The sequence below is a fragment of the Limanda limanda genome, chromosome 4 (assembly GCF_963576545.1).
Source record: "Limanda limanda chromosome 4, fLimLim1.1, whole genome shotgun sequence".
NCBI classification, from domain to species: Eukaryota; Metazoa; Chordata; class Actinopteri; order Pleuronectiformes; family Pleuronectidae; genus Limanda; species Limanda limanda.
Genome location: NC_083639.1, coordinates 23,001,015 through 23,024,064, shown reverse-complemented (window position 1 = coordinate 23,024,064; position 23,050 = coordinate 23,001,015). Strand labels below are relative to the sequence as shown.

Genomic DNA, 23,050 nt, shown 5'->3' with positions numbered 1-23,050 from the left:
ATTTTACCCAAGAATTAAAATTCACTCATTATCTACTCACCACTATGCTGATGGAAGGGGGGGGAGTGTTTGAGTTTCAGGGGTAAACAGCGTTGCAGCCCAATCCAATACATTGAAGTAACCGGTGATCGATTCTTCAAATGTTAATAAAAAACAGAAAAAAACTGAAAATGGTGTCATCCAAGATTCTGTAAGTCCCAACATTCAAATTCAACTCAAAACGCCCTCTGCTGTCCTCCTCAGTTACAGCAGCAGTAACTAAGAGGATGTTTTCACTAGTGTTTCGTGTTAGTCGTACAAATTGTTGTTTTATTTACCCTAGAATGGTCATTTATATTTAAATGCTTTATATTTACATCAGGAGCAGGTCCTCTCTATGGAGGCTGCCATGGTTTTTTTTTTTACAGTAGCCCAGATTGGACAAACCAAACACCTTTTTGAGTTTTTATGACAAATTAGGGCTACCACAGGTTCTCTTTCATGTTTGGAAGAGGACGGTGAGGAGAGGTGCGGTATTCAGCTGCAACATGAAACTCCACCACTAAATCTTTGACACTGAACCTTTTTTGGAAGTCTTTCTTCACTCTCACTCTCTTTCTATCCTGCAGCCTCTCTCATTCATGCCCACACATAGAGATTTAAACGGACACACACACACACATTAACATCTGTAAACTCAGACAGGGTAAAACTAAATAATTTAATCTTTGGAACACAAATGACGTACTTTATTTGCATATAGAATTGGTAAATGAGATGTGATTAAAAGTGGTCACAGGAGACACATTCAAGACGTATTGTAATGCAAGATGGGAACAGACTAGCTTTGCACTGTGCACTTGTGATTGCATTTCTCAGTACAGACGTTAATACCAGGTCTGAACAGGAACAGGATCCAACAGGACAAGTATAGAGTAGAGCCTCTTTTCAGGGGCAATTTAAAGGGTGTTTCATTGGTGCTGGTTCTGTACCCTAGTGTTCTTTAAGTCATGACTGAAAATCTTCAAACTAACTCTTCCAAAAATGTGATAATGGAGAGGTGTGATATTAATATCTGCTGTTTCTTCAGTCTGCCTCTGCGCTTCTGGATCAACATTGTGAAGAACCCTCAGTTTATCTTTGACGTCCAGGCGTCGGACCACGTGGACGCTGTGCTCTCCGTCATCTCCCAGACATTCATGGACTCCTGCACCATCGCTGAGCACAAACTAGGACGGGTGAGGAGGATTTTGGGGAGGAAGCATAAAGAAGCTACTTGCACATAATACAGATTTTAATTCTGACTTATTATATAAACATGTGGATACGTTCTAACTAGTATTTGCTTCTTGTTCCTGTTGTTTGAAATACAGGACTCGCCAATCAACAAGCTGCTGTATGCCAGAGACATCCCCCGATACAAGCAGATGGTAGAAAGGTGGGTTGAGCCTTATTTAAAACCCTGATCTCCTGCTCCTCAGACAACACGATCGGTTTTAAGAGCAAAGTCTATCTTCTAATTTTCAGTTAAGGTTCTGCTTACCAAGTCAAGCTTAGCCTTGCTTTGAATAAACAGGTGAACAGCTCTTTGTGCAGCAGCAGTGGAGCAGCTTGATGGTTCTGTGGGCAGAGTCCTGCAGCAGTTCACGTTTACCGTTTCAGAAAGAAAGCTGCAAAAAGCCCATTAGAAACAGGCAGGTTTAGAACGGGCACTGTTCTAGTATTCTAAAGTGGAAGAAGTCATCTAAATCTCAGTATATGTACATTGTTTATATATTATCTGTACAAGTAGAGTGTCCCCATCGGCCAGAACCAAAGTCTTTGCCTGTGCAAACTCACACGGCCTAATAAACCTGATTCTGATAAACTGTTGTGTATGACCTTCTGTCTTGCAGGTACTATGCTGACATCAGACAGACCATCTCAGCCAGTGACCAGGAGATGAACTCTGCTCTTGCTGAACTGTCCAGGGTGAGTTCAGACCCAGCTTACAGCATCACACACTGCAGAGGAACACGCACACAAAGACGTAATGTGACATCTTACCTGATCGCTTTGTGTTTCAGAACTACTCTGGAGAGCTGAATTACCTGGTCGCCTTGCACGAGCTCTACAAGTATATAAACAAATACTATGACCAGGTGTGTTACTCACTTCATTAAACGACCACAACAGATAAACGAACAGCCCCTTCATTAGTGGAGTTACTGTTAATAGTAAAGCTGTGATGAAAAATGTTCACTACATGATATCATGAACAAAAGAATGTCATATATAATTGTTAGTGTGATCTATAGAAAAAGGGAAAAAAGGTATAATAATGGGCAAAATCATCTCAAACATTTTGTTCTGTGTGATTTGCGACTTTTGGCTAATGAATTTCTCTCAATATACTATATCATTTTACACAATTTTTATTATTTTAACTGTTACTATTTAAAAATAAACGTTAATGTGATGACGCTATTGTCTTAAACACTATCTGCTAGATTAGTAAATCCTTCACTCCAGGTAGTGAGGGATTTAACTAACTATCAGGACAGAAGACAGTGGGAGAGTTTTGATGTTGCTGGAGCTGATAAATTTAACATTTAATGAAACTATCTGTGCCTGGAGAAAAAACAGAAGACTTGGGAGGATGCTGGTGTTGTATTTATTGAGTTTACAGGAAAAGTACTTTTTTGTTTATCATTTAAATCTCCTCAACCTTTTCTTCTCTTCACCTCTCTCTCCTTTCATCCACCGACTTGTCGTCTTCTCACCAGATCATCACAGCGCTGGAGGAGGACCCCACGGCCCAGAAGATGCAGCTCGGCTACAGGCTGCAGCAGATCGCTGCTGCTGTGGAGAACAAGGTCACTGACTTGTGACAGAGGAGACGCCCACTGGTGTGGCAGCAAACAGAGTGGGGTGGGAGTGTGGGAGGCAAAATTAAGAAACCTGCAGTCTGCAGGTTGAACTGAGAAGCAGGACAGCGACGGACAAATGAGCAAGGGGCTTTTAGTTTTTTTTAGTTTTTATTTAAAGAAACTTTTTTTCAGATCAGAAGATTTTAGTTGGCATTAAAGTTCATGTCCCAGCACCGTTTGTCCTCTTGCCAATGAGGATGCATCTGTGCAGTCCAGAGACTGAAGAAACAAAACCGCACATAGACACTGAACAAACCTGGACGAGGAGACACCGGTCAAACCTGCTGCCGTGCTGAATATGAGGAGAAGTTTGGATGAGTAGAAAAAATGCTGGACTTGACACTGTTGTCTTTGACAGCAGCTCATGTAAAAGAAAGCAGCTGAGTGATCTTAACAGAAACAGGGATTTGACGTCAATGTTTTCCCCTCTGTAGTAAATTTCACCAAGAGGTACCTTTTTTTTAAGCCTTGTGTGCTTTTAACTGCTGTATGATCACAAATCTGTGTGGGTACGTGCGTGTGTGCGTGCGTGAGTGTGTGCGTTGTCCATGTTGCCCTGGTTGTCTACATCTTGCATTTGTGGCTCTTCGTACAAAATACTGAAGTCAGTGGTTGTGATATTTTGGATGATACAGGGAGCAGTATTTTGAAAATGCAGCGAACTGATCTAGAAGTCACCAGTTTCACATGTTTTAAGAAGGAATCCTGCCACTCTCTACCTCGCCTGCTGCGCTGCATTACATTTGCCCTCATTTCTTTGATGTTAAAACCCCAAGAAAAACACTATGTACCAAACTTCTATCTGAAACCACCAGTACAGCAGCACTGTTAACATCAGTCCTCGGTACACATATACAGCAGCACCTGCTGGACATCTCATTTGAAGCGGTACGCACGCACACAGAAACACACACAGACATTTCTAGTTCATTATTGTTTTGCCTTTGTAAAGATTGCGAGTCAGAACCTGCTTGTTGGGTTATTTAAGGTACTTAAAACCAGAGCGACACTTTACACTTTTTTTTCCTCGCTTTTCGACTTATTCAAGTGGGTGTGTGTATAATGTACAAGTCACTGGAAAGATGTTAGTGGAAAAACAGAAATCCTTCCATAAAAGAAACTCATATTATTGAAGTGGAGTCCTAGTGCGTGCTGTAGTATTTTATCGTGTATTTTTCGATTTTGTAAATTTTTTTAACATTCCTTTTAGGATTTGAACAGTGTCTTAAATCATGGTTCACCTTGTTCTTCAGGCTGAGGCAGTGGTACATGTCTTTTATTTTGTTATTGGCATTATGGTTGGTATACAATTATTGTATTGAACACAAGGTGGCACTGCTTCACGTTCTGAAGGTCTGTATGGCATTTTGTTATGTCAACTTGTTCCAGGTTATGTATTGATTCTACTGCTACTGGTTCAGTAGGTGAAGTCGACATCGTCACAGCTTCTCGCTGGAAGCACAGAGACTTTTCATACAAGCTGATGTTTGCTGATGTTTGTTTTTATTTAAATGACACAGACTGATACAGTTTCCCTTTTTAAAAGTGTTTCCTAACTACCCTGTATGGTCGGGGGTGGTACTTCATTTGTTTTGGTTTAGAGTCACAGAAATCACTGACTGGGCTCAGCAAGAAGGAATCTACGTCGACTGGAAGACAGACTTTAACAGAGCGAAGGTACAGATCTTGTGCTGGTTTCAGATTTTAGATAGTTGGATGTTGACTGAACACACAGCTGCTCAAGAGTTAAAATACACAATATTTATAAGAAGACAAGACTGAGAATCGTACTAAATACAGTGCCAACCATAATATTAAAAGTCATCAATACTCAAATCAGAGCTAAAGACACAGTTCAGACTCCACAGTGTTAAGGTTTGAGAGCCTGCCCTGCTCATCAGTGATGTGCGTCCACTGAGTGTCATTCCCAGGTCTTGGAGCAGCGTGTCAGAATGTAGCCCGTAGGTTTGTCACTACACAAGCTGATGATTCAAATGAACAGATAGTTTGCTGTGTCACATGCTGTTAGCTCAGATGGGACTGAGAGCTCAGTGATGATACAGATAAATCGGCCTGAGGGAAAACTCTTAACTGTTATTAGGTTGTAAAAACTTGGCAATGTAGTAGAGGCTCTACAGGGAGCCGCTTTAAGGATATTTCTTACTTTGTGTGTTAATATCATTCTGATTTCAAATGTAACTGTAGCGATTTAACATGTTTAATAAGAAAAGGTTGAAATTCTCACATACGCTGATGTAATAAAGTATTCTTAAAATGATGTGTGATGTTTGTTTTTCCATTTCAAAAACCTGTCAATGCACACAAGGTATTCACATGTGCGGGGGTGTAACTAAAACACAGGAAGGTAACAGCTGTGGTCCCAGCCGTAATAAAGGACAGGATGCCACTGGTGTAATGTTCATGGGCCTGAGGTTAAGATAGCAGTCAGGACACTGAGATGTACACTCATCAGTAGGGTCAACTGAGTCTGTGCCTTTGGCTGTATTCTCAAAACATCCCTTTTTGTAATACAAAATGACACTAAAATGTCCTAACAAAGAGGTTCCTCCAAAGAGCTTTTCACAATGCTGCTGAGAGCAAGGCTGCGTTTGAAAGGTCGAAAAGAATACCTCTTTCCCTAAACAAATCTTTACTTCAGTGAAAATACAAGGTTCAGGAAACAAAACACCCACCCTAGACCCAGAGGTTTTAGCAAATTACAGGCCAATATCTAATCTCCCCTTCCTATCTAAAATCTTAGAAAAAGTTGTAGCCAATCAGCTGTTTGAGTTTCTCCAGGAAAATAATATATATGAAGACTTTCAGTCTGGGTTTAGAACCAATCATAGCACAGAGACAGCCCTGGCAAAAGTCACTAATGACCTTCTAATAGCTTCAGATCAGGGACTTGTGTCTGTCCTCGTTCTGTTAGATCTCAGTGCAGCATTCGACACAATTGACCATCAAATTTTATTAGAGAGACTAAAACAGTTAATTAACATTAAAGGAAAGGCCTTAAACTGGTTTAAATCTTATTTTGCTGATCGCTCCCAATTCGTTCAAATCAATGATGAGTCATCGGTGCGCACCAAAGTTAACCATGGTGTCCCACAGGGGTCTGTGCTCGGCCCAATTTTATTCTCATTATATATGCTTCCACTAGGAAACATTATCAGGACACACTCGGTAAATTTTCACTGTTATGCGGATGACACCCAGTTATATTTGTCAATAAAACCTGATCAAAGTAATCAATTAACTAAACTTCGAGCATGTCTCAAGGACATAAAAACCTGGATGACCCGCAATTTTCTCTTATTAAACTCAGATGAAACAGAGGTTATAATACTCGGCCCTAAACACCTTAGAGATACATTATCTAATGATATAGCTGCGCTAGATGACATTGCCCTTGCTTCCAATGACACAGTCAGGAACTTGGGAGTGATCTTCGATCCTGATTTGTCCTTTAATAGTCACTTAAAAGTAATTTCTAGGACCGCGTTTTTCCACTTGCGTAATATCTCAAAAATCAGACATGTCCTTTCGCAAAAAGATGCAGAAAAACTAGTCCACGCCTTTGTTACATCGAGACTGGACTATTGTAATTCATTATTATCAGGCTCCAGCAGCAAGTCGTTAAAGACTCTGCAGCTGGTCCAAAATGCCGCAGCACGTGTCCTGACAAGAACTAAGAAAAGAGAGCACATTTCTCCAGTATTAGCATCGCTGCACTGGCTTCCTGTTAAATCTAGAATCGAATTTAAAATTCTACTCCTCACCTTCAAGGCCCTTAATGATATGGCACCTCTTTACCTTAAAGAGATGTTAGTTCCATATCAACCTACTAGAGCACTCCGATCCCAGAACTCAGGTTTACTTGTTGTCCCTAAAGTCTCTAAAAGTAGAGTAGGAGCCAGAGCTTTTAGCCATCAAGCCCCACTGCTGTGGAATAATCTCTCACTTTCAGTTAGGGAAGCAGACACGCTCTGTTCGTTTAAAAGTAGACTCAAAACCTTCCTTTTTTATAAAGCTTATAGTTAGAGCTAATTAGTGCGATGTTCCAAATTTGATTAAATGGCAAAAACCCTTGATGATGCTAAGACGCACAGGGAATTTTTGACACAAGACACACGGAGCTTCTCTTTCCTGCTTCTCCTTCCTTTTTCTCCATATTTATCACATCAAGATAATTCTTATCTGATCAGTACATGTTACTAACTTGACCCCTTTTCCCGGAGTTTCTGTGCCTTAGCGCCCGCGGATGCAGGGCCACAGCTGTGGCCGCACCATGGATTATGATTGTGGATCGCGTGTCGGAGGTCGCAATTGTGGATCCAGTTCGGTGGATTCTGTATCGTGCCAGCTGATCGTCGTTGTAATGGAGGATCCTTTGTCGCGTTGGCATCGGATGATGAGGGACCACGACCGAGGCGGCAGCTGATGATGGATTCTAACTGGCGGCGGTGGACAATGACTGTAGACTATAGTGGATACCATCCTGACGCTGGATCGTGGTCTCGCTGGCTGCTGGCCAGAGACTGTGATTGCAGCGGGACTGCCTGACACATAGTATTGAAAAATGTTTAGCCTCATGGATGCTGCTAAAAATCCTGATGATGTTTTCTTACACCTGACATCTATTGCACTTCTGTCCGTCCTGAGAGAGGGATCCCTCACATGTGGCTCTCTCTGAGGTTTCTACATATTTTTACCTGTGAAAAGGGTTTTTAGTAGTTTTTCCTTACTCTTGTTGAGGGTTAAGGACAGAGGATGTCACACAATGTTAAAGCCCCATGAGACGAATTGTTATTTGTGAATGTGGGCTATACAAATAAAACTTCATTGATTGATTGATGATTCATGAGCTGTGAGGGAAGAGACAAGTGGTCAGGGGGGCACAGGCCCTAGCTGAAATCAGATCTGTCCTTTATGTGACCCCTTTAAAAAAAAAAAAAATTTGCGTTTATTCACATTATTTGGAGTTTAGTGCATGTCTGCGCAGATCTAAATCAGGAAAATCCCTCCACACTAAGGCACAATTTTAGTGCTTAAAGGTTCAGTGTGTAAAGTTTGGAGACATCTAGTGGTGAAGTTGCATGATGCAGCTGAATACCCCTCACCTCACCCTCCCCTTCCAAACATGAAAGAGAACCTGTGGTTGCCTTCTGCTGTCATAAAAACAGTAAAAGGTTTAAAGTTTGTCGGGTCTGGGGTACTGTTAAAAAATTAAATAAAGTCTCCATAGAGAGGACCTGCTCGGCATTGTCAATATAAAGTATTAAAAATGTAAACTGCTCATTTTCAGGTAAAGAAAACATCTACAATTTAGATGAAACACTATTGAAAACATCAACCGGATTATTAGGGCCCGAGCACTGACATCAAAGGTCAGGTGAGACCCTATTGGAAATTGTAAGGATTATTATTATTGTTATTCAGGCAAATTAATTGGCTTTTTGAGGGCTTTACCATGCTCAAATTCTTACAAAAATTTGCAGAAAGTTAGAAAGTGGTGAAAATTTACGTATTCTGGAGGAATTTTCAATGGGCATCGCAAAATGGCTCAACGGTGCCCAAGACCCCTGGAACCTGTTCACATTGACCGGTCTTCACAAAAATCGATATAAAGGGGGAATTATGACCAGACTAAAGTCTTTAGGTGCAATTGGAAAAGCACAACACGAAGCCTGCTATTTTGCATTTAGTGGCCATTTTGGCCATATTCCTGGCCATATTCCACATTTTTACTTAATCAGAATCAGAATTTTACTTAAATGTACTTATACTTATTATTAGGGCCCGAGCACTGACATCAAAGGTCAGGTGAGACCCTATTGAAATTTTAAGGATTATTTATTATTATTATTATTATTATTATTATTATTCAGGCAAATTAATTGGCTTTTTGAGGGCTTTAACATGCTCAAATTCTTACCCAAAATTTGCAGAAAGTTAGAAAGTGGTGAAAATGTACGTATTATGGAGGAATTTTTAATTTTATATTCAATTCACTAAACCTTTGCAGACTCATTACAGTTAGAATCTTACATTTACAATGACGACACCTTTATCTGACTACTTTCCTCACTCAGTCAGTTAGAAGCCACTTCAAGCACCTGACCTACACGTTCAGTGCATCTCCATCTTAATAATGAATCCCCATCTTGAATTCAAATCTACAAATAATTATGAGGTCAGAATAAATATGTGTCTGTTTTCAATAGGCGCCATTGCCCGGGCGTGAACGCGCATAGAATCAGACAGAATTGATAGGAGCAAGAGGATCCGTTACACACCCGCACGACAAGAGGCGGCGCGCATCGGTGCCAACAAACACACACACTGGGTCCAAATGGCGTAACGCTGCTGTCAGTACTCGACGGGAATCCCACTGAATGTAACTGCACGTCCACACACACGCTCCTCCGTCCACACACCGAGGGGAAGGCACCGTTGTTCTTTCTATCCAGCTAGCTGCGCAGGACAGGTAAGCTAACTCAGCGATGTATACGGCAAAACAGAACACCACTGCAGGCTGAAGCTAGTCCAGCTAGCTTGTAGCCACTAATGCTAACGCTAGCTAGGTTTTTCCAACCACATCTGTCTGGCAAGAGAGGCTGCCTGAATGAAGTGTGGAGTAAAACAGCAATACTCAACATGCCAGTGCGAAATAACAAGTATCCTAAACACTGAAATGGCCCAGCGGGTTAAACGATAGCGGGATGTCCTAGCGGGAGAAGCATTGTTTTCGTTGGATAAAAAGGCGTGCAACGTATTTTGGAAGCTAACAGCTGTCCAGCTACGTAGAACCGGCCACCTGCACTTTGTCTCTTGACAGCCACCGTTAACTCATGACTAGGATGTTGTTATTTTTAAGCTAACATCATATTCACTTGTCGCATAACGTCAAGTCACACTTCATTCAATTTAGGACGAGGCCTTGTGAGTGAAGTCCGTTCCCTGGGTTCCTACATGACACCACAATGTTGGATGAGAACACGCTGTCCATCCATACAGGTCATTTGTGTCCCAAGTCCCCCTTTTAACTAATGCTGCTCAAAGCTCCATGTTCATCTCGGTTTATTATTCTATTCGCTTGTCATGATTGTGCTAATAAACTCTTCATCTTTTCATCCATATCTGCTTCCCAGGGGCCTGGTGGCTGCCTGTGAAGACCTGTAAACATTTGACCTCTAATATAGTGGCTTATTTCATCTGTTGTTTTCCTGTTTCATGAGGATCAGTGCTGCACAAGACGTTCAGGGTTTGTCTCTGTTTTCCAGTGAAGAATGGAGCCATCAGAGCAGTCAGGCCCAGGCTCGGAGTCTCAGGATGTCAACCCTGTGTTTCTGCAGCAGCTGCGGGAGCTGGACATCCCAGAGGAGGCAGCCAAACAGGTGAGACAGCACACACTCAGAGCAGCGTGCTGATATGTTCTAAAAAGCTGTCGTATGACTGGCTGGGTGGTTAAAAATACTGGAATGTAAAAAAAAAAAAAAATGTAAATTTCATCAGCCAAATCTCATCAGTGAAATGCTGATTTAATGGAATCTTGATCATGCATATTGTTTGTCACCAAATCAGGACTCTAGCTCCATTCATTCCCTCTGTCAATAACCCATTAATTCACTGCTGTGATCTATGCTATCTAATTCACCACTGCTACATGGAGATTATTACCTCATTGTATTAATATTAAATTATTTGTAATGGCGTACTTGGAGCTGCTAAAAATTTGTTTATGGCGAAAGTATTTGTAATTTGGCTTCAGCTCTTTCATTTTCATACCACTGCAGAATCAAATCTGAGTTTTGCTAGGCATTTCATTTTATATTCAGAATAAGGACTTGAATTATTGTGGTAACATCCAGCATCTTACAGTTACCAGTCACAAAATATCCTGAATAATAATTGGATATTCATTGAGCAGTGTGAGTGAAAGGATTATTTCTCTGCCATAATTATAGCAGGCGTTAACATAATCCGCAGCTCTGTTCCCTGACCTTTGTTGTTGTTTTTCATGACTTCAGGCCCTCCTGCACACTCGGAACGTGTCGGCCGAAGAGGCGGCCATGTACTACTTCAACAAGCTGGAGAATGAGGTGCCCATAAGCTAGCCTTAGTCCCCACAGGTACACCTTGGTACATTAGACCTTGTGGAGTTTGTCCAAAACCAAATCTCAGTTTCTCCTTTCGTCCGCTGTGACCCACAGGAGGAGGGAGATGACGACCTCATGTTCAAGATGGTGTTTGTGGTGAACATGGACCTTGCCATGGGTGTTGGGAAGGTTAGTCCACTGGGCCCAGTGTGGACCGTGTATGTAGTGGGCTTGCATACATGATCCATCTTGAAGAAAGTGTTTCCCTAATATTTAGCAGTAGCTCAGTTAGGGATGGGGGGAAAAATCTATTCAGTTAAAAATCGCGATTCTTGTGAATGACGATTTTAAATCGCCATGTTGCCTCCCAAATCGATTTTTTTTAAACATATTTATTGGTTTATACCTGGGGGATATATGGGGGGAGCAACATCACCCCAGAGCATGTTGACCAGCTCTTGTTTTTGCACAAGAATATAAACATACCCAAGAACTAGCTTTGCATGGCCTACATGCAAAAAACAATAGCCTACTTTTTGTTTATTTCAAAGTTTATATTTTAAGTAAACTTTTATCCCCCTATTTAATTTACCTTTTATTTATTGTTTAAAAGTAGCCTAAGTGGCATACATTTCTTAATCTGTCAGTTTGTGTGCAGTTGAAAGGGGCTATACAATAATAGGGCACATTTTTATTTATTTTCTCTATTGGCTGCCTGGCAGTCATTAAGTTAATGTTAATATTTGAAATAAAACTGGTAAAGCTCTAAGTGAATTTGACTGTGTTGTATTTGAAGGTATGATTCAACATTTTTCCATTGGTCCAGTTCCAGAAATCCCAGGAAATCGTAATATCGAATCGCCATTCTTACAGAATCGCAATGCCCACAGAAATCGCAATACATATCGTATCGCCACCTAAGTATCGTGATAGTATCGTATCGGAAGGTCCCTGCCGATTCCCGTCCCTAAGCTCAGTAGTGGTTTCCTGTTCAACTAAAAAAAAAAGATGTGTAACCGTTCTAGGTCTTTTAGCTTTTAAAGGTTAAACCCCTTGAATTAGTCTGGAATTTTCCAGGTCCTTCCAATAATTATCACCTAGCCGTTTCTGTACTCTTTCTATTCAGAGCCATGGATTATTATGTTCATTTCATTTAGCACTGAAACTTACGATTCAATGTAAATTACATTTTTAGGTTGAGTTTGCGTGCTTATAGATATTTCTTCATTATTTAAAGTCCATTTCTCTTTTTCAAGATAAGTGTGTAACTTTATTCAGAAACAGAACATAGAAACATGGTCAGTATGGCTGAAAACATATGTGTTGTGTTTGTTTGTGCAGGTGGCAGCCCAGGTAGGCCACGCTGCTGTCGGGTTGTACCAGGCTCTGCAGGAGAAGAACAGCTGGAGGGAGATGGCCTGGAAGTGGGACCACAGTGGGTATGTTAGTAGAAGTGCATAAATAATGTTTGTCGTATACAACCACTTTCAATTTGATGTGGCTTCATTTGCTAAATTAATTTCTTTGATGACACTGAATCTGCACAATTTTAGAGGTAAGGTAAGTCTTTTGTTAATTCCACTTAACAAAATTAAAGGACATTTTCAAAAACAAGTTAGAAAATTGAAAACAATTAACAGTAATCATTTCTTTATTACTGCTGAGGTTTGCGTGAACACTATTTACACTAAGTCTCTTCAAAAAAAAAATGCATTTCCTTCATCTATGTCAGGATGGAGCTGTGATGCTGCTTTTTGTTGTCTTACTTTTTTCCATGTGTCTGTGTTCTGCCATTATTGTAGGCTCTGTCAGTTTAGTTTTTAGAATTACTCAGTAGCGGAAACTGCTGATCCCACAAAAACATTTTAATATACAATCGCCACTCTAAATTAGGAATACCATACTTATACTCCAACCAGTCAGAGTATTCACCTCAGACCTACACAGAGGTGCTTCTGTCACACCTTCACAGAACAGCTGCTAACCGGAGGATTTTATGTTCTTTGCTCCATTTTGAGGAAAACTCAGTCATGGGGTGTTTCTTGATTTGAGGTGAGTCAGAGATGGTACCACCCTGATCATGTGAACACATGCTCATGTGGACTTTGCCTTCACCTGGATCAAGCAACATATCATAGGAGTTCTAATAATTACATCCCTCACTATTTTATTAACAACAACATAAAGGTAATTTGTTGTATTGTCTCCCTAAAGACACAACGAAGACAAACCGGTTATTAAAGATATTCCAATTATTAAATGTGAATTAAAAAATGCAGTGTTTTTAATGAAAGTACTGTATAATGTTTACATCTAGCACAAAGCAGGTGTCCACTGTGCTCCAGGCACTGATTTCAAGGATTACTTCTCTCCCCTGACAACCCCACTCTCTGTCCACTGGGACCTCCTGATGTACAAATGAAGTGCTGCTTTAAGGTCTTAGCAGCCATTACTGTAAAATTGACGGCTGAGGAAAGATGTTTTTGTTTCTAAATGGACATTAATGGGTTAAAACAGACAGTAGCCTCAGGTGAACAACTTTAGAGGTTATCTTGGCTAGCTAATCACGACAGTAAGTTAGTGAATAAAGCAACTCAAAGGAACTCCAGTGTTGAGCCACACTACAGAGATAATGTACAATTTTAGCGTGCAGAGTGCCTTAATGTCTGAGGACCAAGTTGAACATGTCCTCTACCTCCTCAGATATACTACTGCAGCGGTCAACAGCTTGGTCAAAATCGACAAATATCATTTTGATAGTTGGATATTTTTTAATTTTACTGCAAAAATCTCTGATTTTTAACTGAAGCACCTGACCTGTATCTGGAGCAAGGTCTTTTACACTGCACTTCTGTCATATGATTGGCTGATTGTATGATTGCTAGAATAATCAGGTGTTCAGAATAGTGTTTGGTGAATGTTTTAATAATAAAGCTGGATAATTAATTTATAAATGGTGTCATGGTGTTGACACAGAGCCAAGAAGGTGGTTCTCCAGGGCACCAACGTGGCTCATCTACTGGAGCTGCAGGCCCTGGCCATGAGCCTCAGCCTGCCTACTTACCTGGTCCAAGATGCAGGGCTCACTCAGGTGAGGGAAACATGCCTTTTGGAGTCTTGCTCTCAGAATTATCATTGATTTTGTCGTCATTGCGCATTGGTGTGAATATGTATGAAAATAAAAAATCGATCCCTCCTATTAATGGCAGGTGGAAGCTGGGTCCCGCACTGTTCTGGCCATCATGGGTGAGGAGGAGATGGTGAACAATGTCACTGGGAGCCTGAAGATACTCTGAGAGGATCGAACCCACAGTGGGGGAAGAATGTCTCTGCAGTGCCACAGTGCAGCCAGCAGGAGGCAGAATTTCCCAGCAACGGGAAGTCTTGGCATGCAAGAGTGTAAAAACCTTTTAAAAAATCTAAAAAAAAACAGATCTTAATAACGAGGGAACAAGACATACCCTAACACCAGAAAACAAACACTCTCGGCCATTTGTTTCCCGTTCATTCTTTGTCTGAGCAGCTCAGTTGGCCATTGAGAGAAGGCGGGAGAGAGAGAGAGAGAGAGATGGGTACCCCACAAGGGAACAAGATGTAGGCAGTTAAAACGTCTTTCTGTTCTGACCTTTCCCTTTTCTACACAGGCCGCCCACGTAGAGTCTTATTAGAATCTTAATCATTTTTCAAACACATCAAGTCTGTTGTCCAGTTTCAGATATGGCAAAGTCAAATCCAGTAGTTTAGTTGGTTAACCAATATAATAGTTCTGCTTCTTGAATGGGCCATGTATTGTACACTAAGACATAATGTAATTAGGATGAAACCCATAGCAGATGTAGTATGTGACTGTTGTATCACTATTCCTGAATGAAGGGTGATGTATTAACCGATAACATGTGAACACTCATTTTTTGACATTTCAATGATTTTGTGTCTGTATGCAACTGTTCTCCCAAAGATCCTTGTCCTGTAGACTCAGTAACATGACTTATAATTGATCAATTACTATTTTATATGCATACACATGTTAGAGCCCTATACTGTATAATGTGTGGTGTGCACATTTACTGGACTTTGTTGTTGTTTTTTTTCCCTTTGTGCAAAAGAAAATTTTCCAAAATAAGAATTCAAATTGGTAGAATTTGATGGTGGGATTTTGCAGGCCAACCAAAATGTCCAATTATAGTGGAGGCCTGAGCTGTGCCTAACCTTATGCAGTCTTGCAGCCTGTGGTGGATAAGTTACAATAACAAATTTGATCAACTTACAGCTCGAGAAAATGCAAATGATCATGTGGATGACAATTGTTACAGACTAGTCTTGCACACTTATAATCTGAATACACAAAGAATGCGTGATCTGCTGTGTCTTTTGTTCTCACTGACAAATATCTGTGGGCATGAGATGCCACTCCCAGAATGCTTAGCCCACTGTCAAGGATTCTATTTGTAACACAAGCCTTGGCTGTGACGTGCATGCAGTATGAAGTGTATATTTAAACAGACATTCACTAATATGTCCACACTTTGATACCTCTTGTGTCATGCAGTCGTTTGTGTGTGAGTGCTTTCAGACTGGAGAGAATTAAAACGTCTCCAGATGAAGTAAGAAGCAGTGTGTGTAGTCGTGTGTACTGACGGTGGTGTGGGGGAGGGTCAGACTCAGCCATGTTGCAGCAGAGCTGGGTTTGGACTGGTGATATGACACTGCTGTTTCACTGCAGTAACAAAGGCAGCATTGTGGAGAGCTGCATGGTTACTGGTCAGCATGGGAGCCGGGGGGGCTAAAGGAAATCAATGTGGTGGTCGTGTTTATTACACAGGCGACGAGCAGGGAGGGACGAGGAAGCGGATTCCCTATTTTAAGAAAAAGTCAAATCCACTGGGTTACAATATACCTAACGTCAAAAATAAAGATATGTCTATCCACTTACAGCGAGATGGTTTTTCTATACACGACATTTTTTTCCCGTTAAGGATTAAACAGACACCTTTATTCCCAGTTCATGACAAAGTGGTATTTGGTATATCAGACCATTTGCTGCAAGATCTATAATTGTTGATTTATAGTTTAAATAGTGTGTTAAGAGTGAAGTGCCGGTACCGAGAAAGCCTGCAGATGTGCCGCTTATTCCAGATAAACTGGAGACGCTCATGGTACATTCGTAACACAGCACCATACCGTATTTTCGTCTAATACACTCACGTATCTTAACGAAGTTTACTGTTCTTGCCTACTCCTAATGTTATTATGTAAGCTCCGAAGCCGCAATGTAATATTTTTTATTATCCAGGTCTCATCCCATCGCTCGTCAGACCTCTGCAACAAATGACGTTGGCGTTTAACCACACAGCCAATCACAGGGCTCCCCTTAGGTCTCATGACAGGACACGAAACCAATCGCGTCGCTCTTTTTTCTATGTTGATAAATATCTCAGCCCTTTTATCGGATGGGTTATTTTATTTAGTATTATCTGTGGGTTCGATGGCGTCTCCGTCTGTAGGGTCAGAGTGTGCGCAGGCTTATCACAATACTCGACAAGAAGTGATCAGGTTTCTGCCTGGTAGATGCTACCATCTCACAGCGAGGTGGCGCTTATTATTTTTTCCACGCTTCCGCTGGTGAAGCTCCCACGGTGCGTTCGTTTTACTGACCCGCTGCTGGTGGGGAGTGGACATCTTTCCTTGTGTCTGTCTCTACTTTTAGTTTGAGCCAGTGTGGGAAGAGAGAGACAGATATCGGTATAAAGGGGGAGGAGGGACCAGTGATACGTTGACGCAACCAAAGAGCTCGGGTCAGTTTACCTATCCACCCCTCAGCGGAGGTGGGGCTGGCCCGGCGGGATAACCCTGCCTCTGGAGCCGGGCCCCACAGATCCGCGGTGGCCATCGCTTCTCCCTATGTGCTGGTACCCATAGATATATATAAAGACTAGATGTCTCGTCTTTATATATAAATCTATACTGGTACCAAAGCTCCTTCAACAGATGAACGTTACCCTCAAATCCAAAACAATAATCCCGCTATCGAATTCAAATTAATTCCATGGCCTTTTGAGCTAAATTCGGAGCGTTTCCCGACCCAGTGACGGTACAGATCCTCCGCAGGGGCTCAGGTGGTTCCCCGGGTGCAGACACTCGCTGCCGCCGCACTCCTCCCTGTTCGCCACCGGGACCCGAGTACACACACATCGGCGAGGAGCTGGAGGTTCGCTCCCACTCTCCAGGACAGGCTCCGCCCCCTGTTAAAGTGAGTGACGACAACAAAAACTGAAACACTCAAATGATCGACGTGGAAATTAACCAATGAGGTGCGTGTGTGTCCCGCGTCGGAAGAGACTGACGCCTTGCTGTCCAATCAGCGGCGAGGGGCGGGACTCTGTAGCAAGGGCCGCCCACCTAGAGAGCCCCTGCACGGTCGCCAGGGAAACCCCGTGGCGTGGCTGTGTGTCAGTTTCAGTGGAGCCCGCGGTTGGTGCCGGTGCGGAGGGGGATGGGCGCCTCTGCGAATGTGAGCACCCGAGACAGAACCAGAGCCCTGGATCACATAGAGCAGCATATACCCCATTAAGTAAATATACCACACACCAAAATACATGGATTTACCCACCGAGGACCTGTCATAGACACTGAGTGGATGCACTGCACCTGGACAGACAGGGGATTTAACTTTACGCCTGTGCGTGGGAGACACCAATAAGTTTGTTTCCTTCCCCTGGAGAGGGAGCTACTTTTAAGGGCAAAGGATACAGGAGACTCCGAGGCCTGCGCACAGGCCTACTAGGCTGGTTGGATTTGATGGTGGGATACTCTGATGACTCGCTACTGTGGATGATTTTACGTCGTTTGTACACCTTTGGAATGCCTCTTTAGGTGAGTACTTTAATATGTGATACTTATAAATACTGCTATCGGTACACTTGAGGCAGCAACGTCAATATAACAACCATGTTTCCTCTCAGGCAAACATAGCCATGGAGCTTAGCAACTTAGCTAGCTGACCACTTAGCGTCCAGCTAGGTTGATTTTGAAACAAGCTGGTTTCTCCCACATTCTTCCCCGGTGTCCAGTGGCTCTCTCCCCGGGCTAACAGGGTCCCCGGGTCGGTGCAGTGCCTGGCGGGGTGGCTGTTTGCTGGGTCTGGACTGATCCTCCATGGTTTTTTGGTCAGCTCTTCGTGTTGTTTTTCGATAGCCCAGCTTGTGAGTCTGTGAATCCAACCCATTTCTGGTTTTATAATGGTCAACGTTATCACATTATTTCAACACAACCGTGTTCCCAGAGCTCTTAACACAAATCCTCCCAAGTTTGCAGGAGCTTTGGCTCGTACAACGTTAAGTGTGTTTAAGGGCTGCCCTCACTTCAGTTTTTTTTCCTCCTCAGTTCATATTCCACGGACAAACCAGTGACATTTTTATCCATTATTAATAAGAAGACCACCCCCCCCTGTAAGTCTACCCGCTACAAATGGGTGTCGTTTTGAAGCATTAATAAATAAATCTGCGTTTGCGTAAGTTTCGACAATGTGTTTATCCGCAGAGCCGTAACATACACTATAACATGACATAGCCCAAACCAGACCATCACATTGTTGGGGCTGAATTCGTGTGTGTTGCATCGCTATTGTGATGTAACATTGGAAAGTATCAGACCCCGGAGCCCGTCTCCTGGTCTCGGAAGTTTCAAAACCACGTAGGCTAATAACCCGAACTTGATGTGTGTTTCTAAAACAAGTAGTTGTGATTTGGGAAGCAGAGATTCCGCTATGGCTCGTCTTTCCACAATACTGTCAAATGTTATTAAAAGTTATCAACTAAACAGGTTTTGATCATTACTGTTGACTCATGTTAGCTAAGCAACCATCTGCTGTGTTGTTGAACGTTAGCAGACGAGCCACAGGCAACAAATGCTAAACTAGCCTGTTAGCTAACTTTTTGGATGTTTTCCAGTCGATTGTGTTCCTTTATTTCGAACCGGTTCGTCGCAGCAGACACACACAGTGGACCTGGCTCAGTGTATACCACCTGAAACCCTGTGTATACCACAGTCTCTCTATGGTTCTATTTTACACTGATAATGGTGTCCTGTGGTGTTTGGCTACATCATGTTAATGCATCCGTCTTTGGCAACATTCCTAACTTTGCTCGGGCGTGTGAATCGGGCTGAAAGCTTTGCTGTGTTTTCTATATTTGTGCTTGTTATTTTTTTTTCTGCATGTCGGCCAGATCTTGCTGGGTAGTGACTTGCTGTTCTTCACCTCCCCCCACCTACCAACCCCCAGCCTCGGTGGCGGTGAAGAGAAATGGGTGGTATTTTGAAGGGGAGCTCTTGTTTCCTTTTTTTTTTAAGCCTCCATTTTTATTTCAACGTGTGAGCAAGCGTGAGAAGCGTTGTTGATTCCGGAATGTAGCAATCACAAGTTTCGACCAAGTTAGACACACAGTATCTGCGGAGTGTTTAATCACATTTGTGTCGTTTGATCATTCGGATCTGTTGTTTGATCGTGCTACGTTTTTCCCTTAGAGCTAGGGCTGATTTTCAGGGATCTAAACCTGGTTTCCGGATGACTTTTCATTTTCTTGTGTGGTTGATGATGTTATGACATAATGTAAAACGACATAAGAACCGAGTTCCCAAAGCTGACGAGCGATAAGAGCCAAGTGCTGCGTGATTAAAAATGCTTGTGAGATGCTTTACGTTTACATTTTGCGTTTTTTGGGCAACGTGTTATCCGAGCACAATGGCCGCCCGAACCGTCGCCCAGGTGCGGAGACTGGAGCTGTGCGGGTCCTGGAGTGTGGAGTCTGTGGACCACGCAGGAGCAGAGAAAAGACTTCGCTTTTCTGTACAGTTCGACTTGGCTCCGTCACATAATGTGCCCCCGCATGTGCGACCACCTCTCTGCGGTTGTATTTATGGCTGACGTGTTTGTAGACGCAGCTGGTCATGCTTTTCAGCCATATTTTTCTTCCTACATGATCAAACACGTTTTATTGCATAGAGGAGACTGAATACTTGAAATATATAAGGACATAGTGTCAGTTTGGATGTTGCGTGGTTGCTGACTAATCTGGTGTGTTCCAACCAGAGTAATGTACATCTATTGCGTTTGCAAACTGTATGTGCGTGGTTTCTTAGCCACAGTCAATCCAGCTTTAAATGGACAAAGATTACAGGTGTTCAGCCATCACAAGTATTTGGATTGACCTAAAGCCGATTGAGAGCTAGACTGCAGTGAGCTGAGCCTTGTTTCCCCTGGTTGTGTGACTGACATTCTCTGAATATGTTTCCCATCTTTTAATAGACTGTGTGGGCTGCAGCTTGCAAACCTGGCCACTCAGAACCATTGGAAACACAAGCCCCTCCAGCACTCCCCTTGACCTGACCCTTCTTGTTATCTTGAACAAACATTGTGCACTAACAGAGAAAAATGTGTGCAGCCAAGGAAGAAATGCAAGGAGTATTTGGAGCACAGGCAAGCACACAATGGTGCGCCTTCTTAACTCAACCTGCCACCCTGGGAAAGCCACTGTTTGGTTGCTTGCTGCTGCTTTGTTGCGTATTAACCGGCCATGTTGGTTTTGTAGGCCTCCCCAACAGCTTCAGATTATGTTTTTGAGTGAAATGCATGTGTAAGAAATTTTTAATTCGAACATTTGGTAAAAGAAGACTGTCTGTGTGCGCAGGTTGTAGACCCTTCTTTCCCACTGTGGGCCTCTGAAACTTTGGAGATCTGTGGAATCTGCAGACATGCAATGTTAGCCTGGCCCAGGCTGTTAACTAAGGAAATATCTGTCTCTCATTCACTAAGTGCAAACCAGAAAATGTGTGTGTTTGATTGAGTCTGCATTAGTGCTGAGTGACATGCAAAACAATTTTCACTGCAATTCTTTTTGAGAGATATTATAGTATGAATCAAAATTTTGGTCCTGGTGGTGATATTTTTTGCATTTCACTCCCCCCAAAAATATTTCTGCTGTGTTTTGTACCACAAATGATGTTCCCTCACACATGATTTGTAAGCCAGGGCATTTTTGTTGTACCCTAATGTTTCATTTATAAGGGTATGTTGTCAGGTTTTACCTTCATCAAAGCTTTGCAGCTCCTACAGTTTGAATATTCCACTTGTCCATGTTGCAATTTTGATAATAGTTGAATTAATTGCGCAGCTCCGGTCTGGATCTCTGTTGCATACTGAATTTTAACCTAGGTTTGTGTGTGTGCTTTTACAAGAGGGAGTGAAGTTGGATGTTGGCCCATTTCCAGAAGAAGACAGGATTCTGTTTCAGCGCCGATGCTTGGAGGCAAGAGAGAGGGAGCAGGGGGTAGCTGCTGTGAGGAATAGAAATAGGAGGGAGAAAGCCCTGTCCTTTTAGCTTTTCATTTGTATGCTGATGACACTATCATTACAAGGAGGGCAGGTGTAGCTATTGATATGTTAACAAGGTTTTTATGTATGTTGTGCCAAACCAGTGTTGTGGATATACACCTGTATAGAAGCATAACGATTAAAATCACCTGGGTGAGAAGCAGTCATGGAAATATTTCAAAATTCATATTTACCTTTTTATAGATTATTCTCTTTATTTTCTCAGCATAGGAACAGTAAAGTTGAATGTAAATAATGCAGATTGTTTTAATCATTCGGTTTTACACGAGTCTGATTTAGAATGCCCTTCCTTTTAAATGTTGGGAACAGGCATAGCACTATATCTCCTTCTACCTTCCCCGCTCTGTAGCTGCTCATCTGCAGCTGCTGTGTGTTGTATGCCTACTGTCTTTCACAATGGGGTTAAAAACAAGTTGCTCTGACGCCTGCTTCATTGGTGTATTCCTATTGGTGCAGAAGCTCAGGAGTTGCACCAATGGGGCGCAGCATTTCCCTGGCACTGGGGGAGTGGTGTTGCAGAGGGCTGTGCTGGGTAATTCCGTTTTGTGTCGAGAAGCAATGCTTCTTGGGAGAATAATGGAGGAGGAGGAGGTGGCTGGGGAAAAAAACAAGGCCAAAAGGGGGTGAGGCAGGCAATCTACGTAATCATATCTCCCTCTCCCTCCCTCTCCTTCGCACTCTTGTGTTCTTGTTTTAATGCACCCATATGTTTTGTCCTTCATTTCCTTCTCTTTCTCTCACCGCCATACTGCCTGTCCCACTCCCTTGCGATATTTGCCATAGTGTTTAGCAGAACCAAAGCTCACTAATATCATGAGTTTCGATGTGTGCACCTTCTGAACTGCAGGTAGCCATTTTAGGATCCACCACATAACCCCCTCTTCTTTTTTTTCTCTCAGTTCTGCCTCTCTATCTCTTTCTTTAATGAAACTAAGTAGGAGAATAAAGGAGACCAAATGAGGTGAAACCCAAGATTGCAAAATCTACACTCATGTTTGCCCTGAGGGTGTTGTCAGGTAGCTGAAGAGAGCAAGTAAAGAGCAGCAGCACGGAAGAAAAACAACCCCAACAGAGCTTTGACCAAAGTCAATCCACCTCACACCAACCAACAGCTGCCCTCTTTTGTAATGCGCAGCGTCAGTGCCAGAAACAAAAGGGGAAATAAATATCTGGTGCCAGGTTCTTCCTGTTCGTAAGCACCTTGATTTGTCACCTTGAGCAAATGGTTCCGTTTGGGAAGAGGTGGGAGCTGTGTTGTCTTTTAAGTAAACAGACTTTTTATCTATGGCCTTTCACTTTTGGCTTTTAATATGGGTTTGTTCTTAAAATAGAGCACTGCCTCGGAGCCTCTTGAATGTGTTCCTACTCAAGGATCGGCAATTGTTTACTCAAACCCCCCCCCTACACTTCAAACACATCTTCTTCACAATTTTGGTTGTATTTCCTCATTCCTCAAAGACGTTTTAGTCTTTTTCAAATTCATTTCATTAACTTCAAAGTGTCAGGGAGGGTAATTCAAAGCCCTACAGCAGTTCAAAATGGCTGCCAAGTCTCTGCATTCTTTTTTCTATTGAGGGACATCTAACAATCTTACATTGGTTAGTCCTTAGTATGTGTTATGCTTGACTTTTTGTAACAAGGTGTAGCCAGGGCAAGCTGTCGTGTCGCTC

The 23,050-nt window shown here is 42.4% G+C and overlaps 2 protein-coding genes across 2 annotated transcripts in view; both read left to right on the top strand.

Moving 5' to 3' along the window:
* The window catches only part of plxnb1b (plexin b1b), a 95,039-nt gene extending 89,873 nt beyond the window's left edge, over nt 1–5,166 (top strand). The window contains exons 35-39 of the mRNA XM_061069460.1: nt 1,070–1,217; nt 1,353–1,417; nt 1,875–1,950; nt 2,046–2,120; nt 2,745–5,166. Coding sequence (XP_060925443.1) covers nt 1,070–1,217; nt 1,353–1,417; nt 1,875–1,950; nt 2,046–2,120; nt 2,745–2,849 — 469 coding nt within the window. The 3' untranslated portion in view covers nt 2,850–5,166. The remainder of the gene's footprint in view (nt 1–1,069; nt 1,218–1,352; nt 1,418–1,874; nt 1,951–2,045; nt 2,121–2,744) is intronic.
* Nucleotides 5,167–9,178: 4,012 nt separating this feature from the next.
* On the top strand, nt 9,179–15,601 carry si:dkey-19e4.5 (UBA_like_SF and PTH2 domain-containing protein). Its single transcript, XM_061069229.1, has 7 exons — nt 9,179–9,378; nt 10,175–10,288; nt 10,922–10,993; nt 11,105–11,179; nt 12,332–12,429; nt 13,967–14,081; nt 14,200–15,601. Exons 2-7 carry the CDS (start codon nt 10,181–10,183, stop codon nt 14,284–14,286), a joined length of 555 nt encoding a protein of 184 aa, XP_060925212.1. The 5' UTR covers nt 9,179–9,378; nt 10,175–10,180; the 3' UTR covers nt 14,287–15,601.
* Nucleotides 15,602–23,050: the final 7,449 nt, after the last annotated feature.